This window comes from Trichomycterus rosablanca, chromosome 11 (assembly GCF_030014385.1).
Source record: "Trichomycterus rosablanca isolate fTriRos1 chromosome 11, fTriRos1.hap1, whole genome shotgun sequence".
In the NCBI taxonomy this organism is placed as follows: Eukaryota; Metazoa; Chordata; class Actinopteri; order Siluriformes; family Trichomycteridae; genus Trichomycterus; species Trichomycterus rosablanca.
Window position 1 is genome coordinate 11579837 of NC_085998.1, and position 15458 is coordinate 11595294.

At 41.7% G+C, this 15458-nt stretch overlaps 1 protein-coding gene across 1 annotated transcript in view; it reads left to right on the forward strand.

Moving 5' to 3' along the window:
- insyn1 (inhibitory synaptic factor 1) overlaps positions 1-11957 on the forward strand; it is a 107001-nt gene extending 95044 nt beyond the window's left edge. Inside the window, exon 2 of the mRNA XM_063004445.1 lies at positions 11013-11957. Within this exon, the coding sequence (XP_062860515.1) occupies positions 11013-11816 (804 nt within the window). The 3' untranslated portion in view covers positions 11817-11957. The remainder of the gene's footprint in view (positions 1-11012) is intronic.
- Positions 11958-15458: the final 3501 nt, after the last annotated feature.

A 15458-nucleotide genomic window follows, 5' to 3' on the forward strand; every position in this document is an offset into this window, starting at 1 on the left:
ATGAAAAGTAGTCTGTGTGCAGCTTATATAACAGTGTAAATTTATTCTTCCCTCAAAATAACTCAATATACAGCCATTAATGTCTAAACCACCGGCAACAAAAGTGAGTACACCCCTTAGTGAAAGTTCCTGAAGTGTCAATATTTTGTGTGGCCACCATTATTTCCCAGAACTGCCTTAACTCTTCTGGGCATGGAGTTTACCAGAGCTTCACAGGTTGCCACTGGAATGCTTTTCCACTCCTCCATGACGACATCACGGAGCTGGCGGATATTCGAGACTTTGCGCTCCTCCACCTTCCGCTTGAGGATGCCCCAAAGATGTTCTATTGGGTTTAGGTCTGGAGACATGCTTGGCCAGTCCATCACCTTTACCCTCAGCCTCTTCAATAAAGCAGTGGTCGTCTTAGAGGTGTGTTTGGGGTAATTATCATGCTGGAACACTGCCCTGCGACCCAGTTTCCGGAGGGAGGGGATCATGCTCTGCTTCAGTATTTCACAGTACATATTGGAGTTCATGTGTCCCTCAATGAAATGTAACTCCCCAACACCTGCTGCACTCATGCAGCCCCAGACCATGGCATTCCCACCACCATGCTTGACTGTAGGCATGACACACTTATCTTTGTACTCCTCACTTGATTGCCGCCACACATGCTTGAGACCATCTGAACCAAACAAATTAATCTTGGTCTCATCAGACCATAGGACATGGTTCCAGTAATCCATGTCCTTTGTTGACATGTCTTCAGCAAACTGTTTGCGGGCTTTCTTGTGTAGAGACTTCAGAAGAGGCTTCCTTCTGGGGTGACAGCAATGTAGACCAATTTGATGTAGTGTGCGGCGTATGGTCTGAGCACTGACAGGCTTACCCCCCACCTTTTCAATCTCTGCAGCAATGCTGACAGCACTCCTGCGCCTATCTTTCAAAGACAGCAGTTGGATGTGACGCTGAGCACGTGCACTCAGCTTCTTTGGACGACCAACGCGAGGTCTGTTCTGAGTGGACCCTGCTCTTTTAAAACGCTGGATGATCTTGGCCACTGTGCTGCAGCTCAGTTTCAGGGTGTTGGCAATCTTCTTGTAGCCTTGGCCATCTTCATGTAGCGCAACACTTCGTCTTTTAAGATCCTCAGAGAGTTCTTTGCCATGAGGTGCCATGTTGGAACTTTCAGTGACCAGTATGAGAGAGTGTGAGAGCTGTACTACTAAATTGAACACACCTGCTCCCTATGCACACCTGAGACCTAGTAACACTAACAAATCACATGACATTTTGGAGGGAAAATGACAAGCAGTGCTCAATTTGGACATTTAGGGGTGTAGTCTCTTAGGGGTTTACTCACTTTTGTTGCCGGTGGTTTAGACATTAATGGCTGTATATTGAGTTATTTTGAGGGAAGAATAAATTTACACTGTTATATAAGCTGCACACAGACTACTTTTCATTGTGTCAAAGTGTCATTTTGTCAGTGTTGTCCCATGAAAAGATATACTTAAATATATGCAGAAATGTGAGGGGTGTACTCACTTTTGTGATACACTGTATATATATATTATTACCAGTAACAGTAAGCCTATGGTAGCTCCCTTACATTCAAAGATAGATTGTGCAGAGCAACATATGGGTACAGTTAGTAACCATATGTCTAACTCACTGTAATAGTTACTGGTTTAAAATAACACATTAAGTGGTACATGAAAAAATACATTGACATTAAATCCATATAGTCCCCAACTGCATCTCTGTGTGTGTGTGTGTGTGTGTGTGTGTGTGCGTGCGTGCGTGCGTGCGTGTGTGTGTTCACACTGCGCTCGTAGATTTCTTGGCTTTGGTTTCAAGAGTCCAAATAAAGCAACACAATCTGGAGTTGTAACGAACCTAACGTTATAAAATCAGCTCAGAGATTGAATTCAAACAGAGCGTGAAACATAAACAGCACTCTTATAAAGTAGAACACTCTTGTATAGAAGAAAACATGGTAGAAGTGTGTAAACACAAAGATTGTTGATCTCAAGAACCTGTATGTACTGTATGTGCTCATGGTATATCTCACTTGATTATGAGATGTAGTGGCGAATTGGCTGTTGTTTCAGGGGCGCCAGGGGGTTACATTTACGGATCACCGCTGCCAATGCCATTTTGCAGCCGTCTCAGTCAGGGTGTCAATTGTCACTCTCGGTTACGGCAGCCCACCCTCGCTGAAATAGTGGAAACTGGTCGGCTCCACTATGACCCCTAATTACCCGACCCAATCTTTACAGATGGAGCTCAGCTGGAGTTGTTCACAGATTCAAACCAACATGTGCTATGACAAGCACTTGTTTAGTGCAGACATAGGCAAAACCTCACACATGTATGCTGAGAGAGAGAACGAGAGGAAAAATCTATTATTAATTTAAAGTACTTTAATTTTAAACCAGTCTTTATCAACAGGAGAATATGTATGACCTGAATTAATACACCTTGTAGATATAGAAATAACATTGAATTGATTTAGTACACTGATCAGCCATAACATTAAAACCACCTCCTTGTTTCTACACTCACTGTCCATTTTATCAGCTCCACTTACCATATAGAAGCACTTTGTAGTTCTACAATTACTGACTGTAGTCCATCTGTTTCTTTGCATGCCTTGTTAGCCCCCTTTCATGCTGCTCTTCAATGGTCAGGACCCCCACAGGACCACTACTGAGTAGGTATTATTTGGGTGGTGGATCATGCTCAGCACTGCAGTGACAATGACATGGTGGTGGTGTGTTAGTGTGTGTTGTGCTGGTATGAGTGGATAAGACACAGCAGCGCTGCTGGAGTTTTTAAATACCGTGTCCACTCACTATCCACTCTGTTAGACCCTCCTACCTAGTTGGTTCACCTTGTAGATGTAAACTTAGGGACGATAGCTCATCTATTGATGCTGTTTTTGTTGGTCATCTTCTAGACCTTCATCAGTGGTCACAGGACACTGTCCATGGGGCGCTGTTGGCCCCATGGACATATTTGGTTGGTGGACTATTCTCAGTCCAGCAGTGACAGCGCTGCTGTGTCTGATCCACTCATACCAGCACAACACATACTAACACACCACCACCATGTCAGTGTCACTGCAGTGCTGAGAATGATCCACCACCCAAATAATACCTGCTCTGTGGGAGTCCTGCCCACTGAAGAAAGCAGCCTAAAAAAGTATTTAAAGAAACAGATGGACTACAGTCAGTAATTGTAGAACTACAAAGTGCTTCTACATGGTAAGTGGAGCTGATAAAATGGACAGTGAGTGTAGAATCAAGGAGGTGGTTTTAATGTTATGGCTGATCAGTGTATGTGGTGACATCACAGGGATCAAAATGCTTTAAAAGAAAAGGTTGTTAAGCATCACATTGTAGACTGTGCATTCCTAATTAATTTATTCATTCACATATTTAATAATTGTATCTAACTGCTCCTGTCAGGAAGCAAGAACACATCAATTCATTGCACAGCACTACACACTCACACATTCACTCACTCACTGACACCTAGAGACAATTTAAGACTGCCAGTCTGCCTTCTACAGGCTTGTGAGAGACAGCGGTACCCAATGGAAAAGCATTCTGACATATAGGAAAGAAACTGAGGGAGGAAATCCAGGTTGTTATGCTGCACTGACTCTACCAGCTGCATGACTGATAACATGTTAAAATCACCTATTATTAGGGCCCTACTAAATTCACGGGAAAATGTGCTTCATTTCATGGACTTTCAGATTTTACAGATTTGTAAAGAGAAGTGTCACACTTCACGGCATAACACTCATAAATTAAATGATGTCCGTGTTTTGACACATCCCCGTCTGCGTCCACATGATCGTTTGGGAGTTTTCCAAACTCGGTTACCTGAGTCGTATTTTTATCTGCTTTAGACCTTGACATCTTGGACATTTTGTCTAACCGATTGCTAATGTAACCAAACGTCTTTACAGTTTGCTGAGTTTTTAACAAAAGAAATAAACTGTACATAGACAAACTATCAGGAGCATAATACTTTACTGGTTTGTTCTTTTGAGGTGCAGCACAGAGATGATCACGTGTGTAGAGAAGCACACTTTTCCTGATCATGGAATCCCCAAAAGGGACAAAATGCACCCAATACGTAAACACACACATCAGACATTGTCAGTGCACTACACCACAGAAAAATCTAATATACTAGGCTAGGACCACACAGCAAATTGCATAATTCATGGGAAACGGCCGTTTTTACGGGCGTAAATTAGGTAGGGCCTTACCCATTACTCATTATAAATGCAGGACTTATGGGATGACTTACCAATAGGTTTCATCATAGTGTTTTATATTCATTCATGCTTATAATAATTCCAGGAACAGTGTATTGAAAATCTCTACCAGAATACTGACATAAACATGTTATAAACCAGTCATTTCAGATGTCATAGATGGGGCTCTATGATGGTCCATCTGCATGGTCAGGTATTGTAAGAGTGACATGAGCGAGTTTGATAAAGGCCACATTGGTATGGCCAGACAACTGGGTTGAAACATCTTTGATTTCAACCCAGAAATATCTTTGATCATTATTAGCGACCCACACATGCAGTCGTGATAAAGACCTACTAAAACACTGGTCTGAGGAGGGACTAGTCACAACCACTGACAGGTTGTTGGGCAGCCGAGGCTCATCGATGCAAGATGACATAAAGAAAAGGCTACTAAGCGCTCAGGTAAAACACGCTAGTGCACTAGAGCTGGCACTTCGAACTTGTCGGTTTGAAACTCAGCTCTTCTACCGGCAAGCTGGGCGCCTATATGAACAATTGTTGTTTAAGGGCAGGGTGCTCTAGGTTACCTCATAACTGATGCAATTATGACCTCTGCTGGCTGATTGATGGCGCCTGCACAGAAACGAGGGATAATGAGGATCAGGGGGTGGCTCTCCGTACACAAAGCTGATCCACATATGAACTCACCTCATGCAGGTGAATAGATGCAGTCGGCTTCTGCAAACGTGTCGGAAGGGGACGTGTGTTAGTCACGGCTTTCTTCAACCAGGGTGGATGTCAACATCAGTAGAGAGGAAGCATAATTAAATATGGTGCTAGGATATGACTAGAATGGGAGAAAAATAGGGTGAAAAATGCAAAAATAAAAAATGAAAATGCTACTGAAAGGCTACTGTGGCTCAAACTGTAGATCATTTTAATCCTGATAATAAAGTAAATGTGTCACAACACAGTGCACAAAACCCTTCTGTGTACGGGCTGCTCAGGGAACTTAGGGAAGCTAGTATGGGCGCTTAGACTGGCCTGTGACTGTCACGTCACCTGTAATTGGCATGCAGGCATCGTAACTGGAAGAAGGTCTGACAAATCTGGTTTTCTCCAAGATCTGTGACTGAGCATGTGTACATTGTTTACCCGGATGTACTGTAGGACAACTGACCTCACAACATGATGATGTTAAAGGACCTTCTAGGAATGTCCAGGTACCAAATACAAAAGGAATCCTTTAAATGTAGGAATGTTAGATAAGATGGTCCTAATGTTTGGCTCATTAGTGTAAGCTGTAAGGACATTACATAATATGTGACCTGGATTAGTAATTTCCATGGCAACTAATGACTGACATAATACCTGACATCAAGGGTTATGACCACTCATGATTGCATATGACATCTGGTTTAAACTTTACTTGAACCCTATCCATTGAAATACAGTATAAGATCTCTTGAGGCGTTTATCTGCATGTATATTTACTCAGAACACGTAACTCTGTCGCAGGAATTCTCAACCAGCAGTGCAAAACAATCTGTTCCTATTCGTTTCCAAACATTAGTGCTCCCTGATGCATGCATTCATATCACTTTCAGGCTCCACATGTGGCCTGCGAGTACTTTTTATGCAGCCTTGTGCCATGTAATTTAGATCTGGTAAGACAAACTGTATTTGAGAGCCAGGGCGGAGGATGAGAAGGATGAGAACATTTTTTTTTCCTGCTGTGAATAATCCAGCTGCAATCTCTGCCATTTTGGGGGACGGGGATGACAAAAGGATGTGATTTTTAGTCTATAGGCTGTAATTACGGTTGCAGGTCCTCATTGTGTTTCTTCCATTTAAAACGCACTGTGTCCCTTTGTTAATGACTTGTTCCTGATGGGTTCATTCATCCTTTTTGCACTTAGGCAATCTGTTTACCCAATAATTTACCCCATAGCCCACTCGCTTAGTGCTCATCTTGAAGAAAACGCTCAAAAATTTTAGCTCATTGTGGATCTGTCAAGCCCATCTGTGACCTAGAAAGCTTTAGCACCAACCCCCCTTTCCCCTCCCCGAGCCGTTGGCGCAGTTATGGAGCTAAATTGCTGGTGGATCTGCAGGTTACAGCATGTGTGCAGAGACAGTCGAATGTGAACTTATTTAAATGATTTGGTTTACTCTGGAGACTAAAATACTCTCTTATTATAACAGAGAAGAGAACATTTGCACTTTTAGCATTAAGCAGACGCCTTTATCTAAAACGACTTACAATTGAGACTGTATACAATGCAAGCAGTTTAGGGTTAAGAGCCTTGCTCAATGGCCCAATGGTGTCAACCTGGCATATGTGGGTCTTGAACCAGTGATCTTCCAGTTACTAGTCCTGTACTTTAACTGCTGAGCTACCACTGCCCTGAAAGCCGAGAGTACTGTGCAGCGTAGACGTAATGACCCAATTTTGTATATTTTATTACGTATCAGTATTCACTACAGATATGTTAAAATACACAGTAAAATAAACATTTTTACAGGTATATATTATGTATAATATATTAAGTATGTGCAGCTTATATGTGCACTATATAATCAAGCAGTTAGCAATATCCAATTATGAATAAAGTGTAGATTAATTGGAGTAGAGCAGATTATAAAACAGAAACAAAATTTTTGTAATTAAGGAACATCCCAAACATCATATTGTTACCATAAGCAACCCTGAAATTATAAAAGGTGCTATATAATTCAAACTTAGTATTATTATTCATTATTATACTGCACAGAATGCTAAATTGTTAATAACATAATTGGCAGCATGCAAAATGGTACATCCTCTTTAGTATGGTAGACTGTGATTTGAAACACAGCACTTTATTTTTGTCTTCACTTAGCTCAAAAACAAACAAAATTCTGTGTCATTTTATTCCATAAAAAGTTGCAAGTAAACATTATTAACAATTGGTAATTATTTTCTCATGATGGTTGGCATAAAGTGGTGAGCCACAACCCATCATGGCTTATAAAGACCGATCCTATGGTGGATTCTTTTTTATACTCAGTTATGATTCCCTCATCTCTTACCAATTCACCTGCTTAAATATTCTACAAACTCTTCACTCTTATTTTGTCTCTGTCCCAACTTTTTTTTAAACGAAAAGCAGGCATTATCAGTATAGGTTTATTTTTCAAGGTACTCTAGTGTCCTCCGACCTCCTAAAGATGCAGAAAATGGACTATGGGCTATTCATTTGTTTCTGTTTATGCATATTTCTCCCAAATTACCCAATCGTATTTCGCCTCTACTGCTGTAGATTTCCACTCCTGACCAAAGAGAGTCACACTCCAACACATGTGCAGTACCGACTGCATCTTTTCACCTGCGTGAGACTAGTTTACATTTATCCAAAGCAACTTACAGTACTGTTAGATCATACAGTCTGCTGTTGGGCCCAACAGCAATGTTGTGGCGGTGGTGGGGCTTGAATCAGCGACCTTCTGATTACTAGTCCAGTACCTTAACCTCTAGGCTACGGCTTGCTCCATATGGGGATATGTTTTGGGCATGAGAGTCACGCACCGATCTCCATCATCCCCCGTCCTATTGTGCAGGCGCCATCAATCAGCCAGCAGAGCCCAGAATTGCAGCAGTTATGAGGAAACCCTGCTCAGCTATTGTCCCGCCCCTTACAGACACACAGATGATTGTGTGTGTATAGGAGCCTGGTTGGCTGATAACATGGCTGAGATTTGACCTCAAGAGCTCGAGATCTCAGCACTGGTGGGCTAGCGTGTTTAACCACAGTGCCACCTGAGTGCCCTGGACTGGCTATTCTAAATGGTCTGACTAAATTAGTATGTGAATGTGTAAATTTGCTCTCCTGCGATTACTTGTTCTTGGCATCTGTTTGTGGGCACTGCTAGACCCACTGCAAACCCGACCAGGATAAGAAGTTTATAAAAGTGAACGAATGGTTTAGAAATATAATAATTTCAATGTACTGGTGCATATTGAAGTCTGAACTGTTTAAACAGACTATGATAATGTTATTGAATGGAGCTTTATCTTGACTGGCAGTTCATTTGTTCCGTGCAAAATGTGTTACGGTAGTAATTAATATTAAAAATACTGTGAGTCATAATGGATCAGACGGAGACAAAAATAGGTCAGTGCTTTGACTGACAGAAATGTGAAACACTTTCTGGAACAGCAAGACCTTGGAAAAAAAACCAGGATGATAATTTGTCTGTAGTGGATTGGAATCAGCACGACCATTCAGTCCAGGCTTTCTATTATTTTTTTTATTTTTTTTTTCTCACATTGGTATTCATATACTGCCAGAAACCCACACTTTGGGCTCAGTGTGCTAGCATTTGCTGGATGGACAGCTTGAATTCATTTCTTCCAATAATTCAAATATAGGCACTGAATAAACACCAAAAATATCAGTTATAGTCCTCATGAAACAATGGTGCGACTGTCTATACACCGGCTCTGAGATTTTTATTTGTGTCTAAATTGAACGTGAAACAAACTTGATGAAAATACTTGAATTTGCATTGAGAACTCCATCAAAATGTGTTTATCTATTACTAAATGAAACCACATTTTCAAAGATGCTCACTATTGTGATAGTCGTGTCTTTTCTAAACACAAGAGACCTTAAACCTGGGATCCATCTGTTTCTCTGCATGCTTTGGTAGCCCCCTTTCATGCTGTTCTTCAATGGTCAGGACTCTCCCAGGACCATTACAGAATAGGTATTATTTGGGTGGTGGGTCATTCTTAGCACTGGTATGGTAAGTATATATATATATATATAGAGGGTGCAAAACTCTTTTCCGTAACTGTACACCCAGCGTATAAGAGCATAAACAATGTTAACGTCACATTAAGCGATTACATACACAGAGGAGACAAATACATCTGCTAATTCATCTGTTAAATCATACAGCAAATCACTGATTTAACAGATCACTGACATTCGTGTCTTCTAATGTGCATTGAGGCGTAGACGGGTTTACAGTTTTTAATTGATCTTTTAAAGTCATTGTTGTGTAAGAATATCTTGAGACTTCATTGGTGGCACATGTGTGATTTTTCTTATTTATAATAAGTTGTAGAAGTGGCAAGAATTTTTATTTTATATATAAAGGGTTTTAATCTCACAAAGGTGTTTTTTGTAATATAAATATTATTCTAACATTATTTAATACTGGCAGCCAGAGTGTGACATCTGGAACTGATTTGTAAAATGTTGGTGCCAGTTCATTAAAAAGATAAAATAAAGCTAAGATTAAATACCTTGACCTTCTTGTATTGGTGCCTAAGTGAAATACTAGCTGCTGCTTCAACTAGCTAGCTAAAACTGTGTCCGGTGAAGATAAGATATTAAACAAAGAGACAATTTTATATAATTTAGAGGTAAAATTAAGAGGTAAAATTAAGAGGTTTGGAGAAAAAGAATCTGTGTTAGCTGGATAGACCAACAATTGAACAATGGCATTAGCAGGTTTATAGGACATCAAGGGGCAGAGATGGGGACTCGAGTCTGTGACTCCAGTCCGAGTAGCACATAAGTCACACACACACACAGCGACTTTAGACTTGACTCGGACTCGTTTCAAATGACTCGGACTTGACTCATGATTTGCAAAAAAAATGACTCGTAAACAACAAGTCACTAGACGAGTCCCTAGCGTCAGCATGTGTTAACATTAGTAACATGTATCAACATATATAATATATATATATATTATTATAAATATTCTGCTCTCTAATAACGCCCTGGCTGTCTTAACCCGCAAGGCACACAAGTGTCACTCCCTACTCCCTACACAGTTTGAAGTTCACTTCACCAATCAGACCTTCTGGTTTTAGTTTTTAGTAAGAAATGCTGTTATTTGCATTCATTCAGTTTGCGTCACACAGATAATGTGTTAATGAAACGCTTGATTGGTTTTCTAACGAGTTGGTGTTTTACTTCACAACCGGGAAAAGTTTGGAGGTTTTTAATTATAAGCACATTTACAAAATAACGGATTATATTCCTAATGGGACACACAGTTATAAATTTAATAGCATCTGGAAGAACATAAGCTAAGGTAAGCAGTGGTTATGATTTTCTTTGCTGTGTTTGGGATTTTGGCCGCTGTGTCGTGATTTATCGCACGCTTTTGTTTTGCAATGAAAACAAAACATATCAGTTTAAGCTTTTAACTGGTACCTTCTTGTTATGGAAATTACATTCATTTACACAATGACTAGGAAAGTAAAGGCACTAAGTAAAACTTCAAAATACAGTCACTAATCTGTTGTTGTTTTTATCTGAACATGCATATTATTTGTTTATTTCTACACTACATTTACATTTTCAGCATTTAGCAGACGTTTTTATCCGAAGCGACTTACACAATGAGCTGAACACGATGAGCAATTGAGAGTTAAGGGCCTTGCTCAGGGACCCAACAGTGGCAACTTGGTGATGGCGGGGCTTGAACCGGCAACCTTTTGATTACTAGTCCAGTACCTTAACCACTGAGCTATCACTGGCCCTACATTTCCAAAAGTCTCGTGACTTGACACCGGGTCGTGTCAGGGTAAAGTCAGAGCCAAAGTAAAATTAAAACACTCCAGATGTGGAAGAAGTGTCAAAAGTGGATAGACCAAAGCAAGGAACAATCAGATTGTTACTAAACTTCTTTGAAAAAATACCAGAAAATGATATCATAATGTTTTTTTTTTTTTTTTTTTCTGTGCTAGGTGGTAGGTCAGATCGACAAGCTGACGGCAGACTTCGACTTCGACCCGGAGCCAGACGAGTGGACGGTGGCGACGGCAAGCAGCACATCGAGCAGCGAGCGTGGCCTCGCCGAGACCTTCCGACTCGACTTCCTCAGCCATGACACGCTCACAGATGCTTGGGACTTTTGTGGCTACCGCAAAACGGCTCGCGACGAGGACGAGTTGCTGGAGGAGGAGGAGCTGGGGAGCTCTGCTTCAGCCACGCCCACACCCACCGTCAATGCATACTCGCAGATGAACGGCGGCCTGCCAATCCCTAACGGACCCCTGATATTCACTCCGGACTCCTCCAGCGAGGAAGCGTCGAGCTCGACGCACAGTCAGAAAACATCACGCACCTCTGGGACGAGAGAAAGAGTTCGGTTCAGCGACAAAGTTTTGTACCATGCGCTATGCTGCGACGACGACGATGAAGACGAGCCTGAAGAGGAGGACGGAGGAGAGGAGGACGACAAAGTGGACTGTGGGATGCCGGACACGGACAGCGAGCCAAGCCCTTTGGCTTCCTCACCCATCCCTCCTCTGTCCTCTTCTTCCGAATGCTCGTCTAATATTCACAAATGGCGGGAAACCTCTTCTGCTGGACCGTCACCCGTTAAGGTGGCCATGCTCGGACCACATACGCTACCTAGAAAAGGTCCATTAAAACCGGGTGGGAGGAAAAAACTGCTGCGCAACAGCAGCACCCAGACAGTTTCAGACAAAAGCACGCAGACAGTATTGCCCTACATCTCGGCTAAACAGAAAAGCAAGGATCCTTGAATAGACCTTGAACACAGAAATGAAAACTGAAAGTATTAAAGTGACTGTATAATATTTAATATCAAATACATAGATACTAGATTAAAATCCAAATTATTAAATGAATTACTAAATAAAGAAATGATATATGGGGAACTATCACATGCTTTCATGTCATTTCACTTGGGGGAATTTATTGCTGTATACACTATATGGCCAAAAGTATTTGGACACCTGACTATTTCATTCCATTTCATTTTAAAAACAAATGGTATTAAAATAGAGTGACCTCTTCGTGATCCACGTTTCTGAGAAGACTTCTCACAAGACTTGGAATGATAAAATATCTGTAGGAATTTGTGCCATTGAGTCAAAAGAGCATTTGTACAGCTGGGCACTGATGCTGGTCAACAAAGCCTCAATTGATGTCCAGTACATTCCAAAGCTGTTCAGTGGGCCTGTTCCATTCCCTACTGTTGCTGCAAAGTTGGATGCATATATTTATATATATTATATACAGTGTATCACAAAAGTGAGTACACCCCTCACATTTCTGCAGATATTTAAGTATATCTTTTCATGGGACAACACTGACAAAATGACACTTTGACACAATGAAAAGTAGTCTGTGTGCAGCTTATATAACAGTGTAAATTTATTCTTCCCTCAAAATAACTCAATATACAGCCATTAATGTCTAAACCACCGGCAACAAAAGTGAGTACACCCCTAAGAGACTACACCCCTAAATGTCCAAATTGAGCACTGCTTGTCATTTTCCCTCCAAAATGTCATGTGATTTGTTAGTGTTACTAGGTCTCAGGTGTGCATAGGGAGCAGGTGTGTTCAATTTAGTAGTACAGCTCTCACACTCTCTCATACTGGTCACTAAAAGTTCCAACATGGCACCTCATGGCAAAGAACTCTCTGAGGATCTTAAAAGACGAATTGTTGCGCTACATGAAGATGGCCAAGGCTACAAGAAGATTGCCAACACCCTGAAACTGAGCTGCAGCACAGTGGCCAAGATCATCCAGCGTTTTAAAAGAGCAGGGTCCACTCAGAACAGACCTCGCGTTGGTCGTCCAAAGAAGCTGAGTGCACGTGCTCAGCGTCACATCCAACTGCTGTCTTTGAAAGATAGGCGCAGGAGTGCTGTCAGCATTGCTGCAGAGATTGAAAAGGTGGGGGGTCAGCCTGTCAGTGCTCAGACCATACGCCGCACACTACATCAAATTGGTCTGCATGGCTGTCACCCCAGAAGGAAGCCTCTTCTGAAGTCTCTACACAAGAAAGCCCGCAAACAGTTTGCTGAAGACATGTCAACAAAGGACATGGATTACTGGAACCATGTCCTATGGTCTGATGAGACCAAGATCAATTTGTTTGGTTCAGACGGTCTCAAGCATGTGTGGCGGCAATCAGGTGAGGTGTACAAAGATAAGTGTGTCATGCCTACAGTCAAGCATGGTGGTGGGAATGCCATGGTCTGGGGCTGCATGAGTGCAGCAGGTGTTGGGGAGTTACATTTCATTGAGGGACACATGAACTCCAATATGTACTGTGAAATACTGAAGCAGAGCATGATCCCCTCCCTCCGGAAACTGGGTCGCAGGGCAGTGTTCCAGCATGATAATGACCCCAAACACGCCTCTAAGACGACCACTGCTTTATTGAAGAGGCTGAGGGTAAAGGTGATGGACTGGCCAAGCATGTCTCCAGACCTAAACCCAATAGAACATCTTTGGGGCATCCTCAAGCGGAAGGTGGAGGAGCGCAAAGTCTCGAATATCCGCCAGCTCCGTGATGTCGTCATGGAGGAGTGGAAAAGCATTGCAGTGGCAACCTGTGAAGCTCTGGTAAACTCCATGTCCAGGAGAGTTAAGGCAGTTCTGGGAAATAATGGTGGCTACACAAAATATTGACACTTCAGGAACTTTCACTAAGGGGTGTACTCACTTTTGTTGCCGGTGGTTTTGACATTAATGGCTGTATATTGAGTTATTTTGAGGGAAGAATAAATTTACACTGTTATATAAGCTGCACACAGACTACTTTTCATTGTGTCAAAGTGTCATTTTGTCAGTGTTGTCCCATGAAAAGATATACTTAAATATCTGCAGAAATGTGAGGGGTGTACTCACTTTTGTGATACACTGTATATATATATCACTTTTGGCTCAGTAGTGTAGTTTTGCAAAAGAGCTACATAACATAAAATACATTATTGTGAGCAGTGATCCACATATGACTAAAGTCACAGAACATGGTCTCTGTCCTTGTTTATTATTAATAATTTCAGCATCCATGTATTCCTTCATCTGCTCCTGAGTCTGCTAAATGTTGAAGGGGTGAAGAAATATTTTCAAGCACCTCATCTGCTTTCTGACATTTAATCTCTCCCTCCTTGCCTTTCACCTTTCTACCCAGCATGGCAAGGATGTTCGGGGTGAAGACTTGCATCCCGGAGCACAAAGCTGAGATGCAAAAGGTTATGTCTCTCCATTCGAAGGCCCGGCGGGGTGCTGAAACTCAAAAGTAGTGTGTTTTATTCACAGAGACCATGCCAATAGCGCTCGATCAATAGCGTTGGTTCAAGGCCCGGTGAGTGGGCTTCCACTCTGTGTGCTCAGAGAGTCTTTAACAAAACCCACCTCTCCATCAGAAATCATGGTATTTAATCTACAGGGGGAAAAACGATCCTGAGGTTGGCATGGTGGAGGTGAGAAACGGAGAGAGGGAGGGAGGAGGCTATAAATGAAGGACAAAACAGCCCTGTAAAGAGGCAGCTGAAGACAGATTGGTCTTAATTACCCCCCAAACGTGATCATTTACTTCCCAATCACCTAATGCTGAATCATCTCCCAAGGGCGTGTTGAAGGCATTAGATCCTCCCTGGTGATCTATATGAACAAGCTTCATCTTCAGGGCTTTTATGCCGATAGCTTTAACAGCACAGTAAAGACTTTAAGGTTTGAATCCACCATCAAGATCTGTTTTTTTTTTACTTTTAGTCATAAGCACTAAGCCACCACTTCTACTGCTTCCAATAAAGCTTTAATAATGTTTAAATTTGGTGAATAGGGAGGTCATGAATGGTGGTCAACCACATCCCACCTCATTCTTTAATAATTTGAGTAGTTCAGTAAAAGGAGTCTCCACAAATTACATTACAAAACCAAGACATGAAGTCCAAGAAACCCTTGTGGATCTATATGATCAAATTGTGACAATGCATAAATGAGGCCAAGGATACAAACACGACTTTGAGCTGTCCCATGACTACAGTGGCCTCAGAAAATTAGAAATGGAAAACTTGGTCCTTCCTTTGGTTGGTTGTTCAGCCAAATTGGGCATCCAGGCCAAAAGTGTCTTGGTCAAAAAGGTAAGAATGTTTTCTCTCTAAAAGAGTTCCAGTTTTCTTGTTCAAAGATTTAAAAACCTGGTTGGCAGACAATCCTCTAATTATATTACCAGTACCAGCACTCCAGAGAAAGGACTCTGAGAAGATTTTTTTTTGGCTCAAATCAAGAACTATGTTGTACCTGCTTGTACCTTGTAGTGTTAGGAAGACTGGTAAGAACTGAGGGATACACTAATTCAGCCATATATAGCAACATCCTTCAATGCTCCTCCCTTGTGAACAGGAAGTCTGAGGTGACA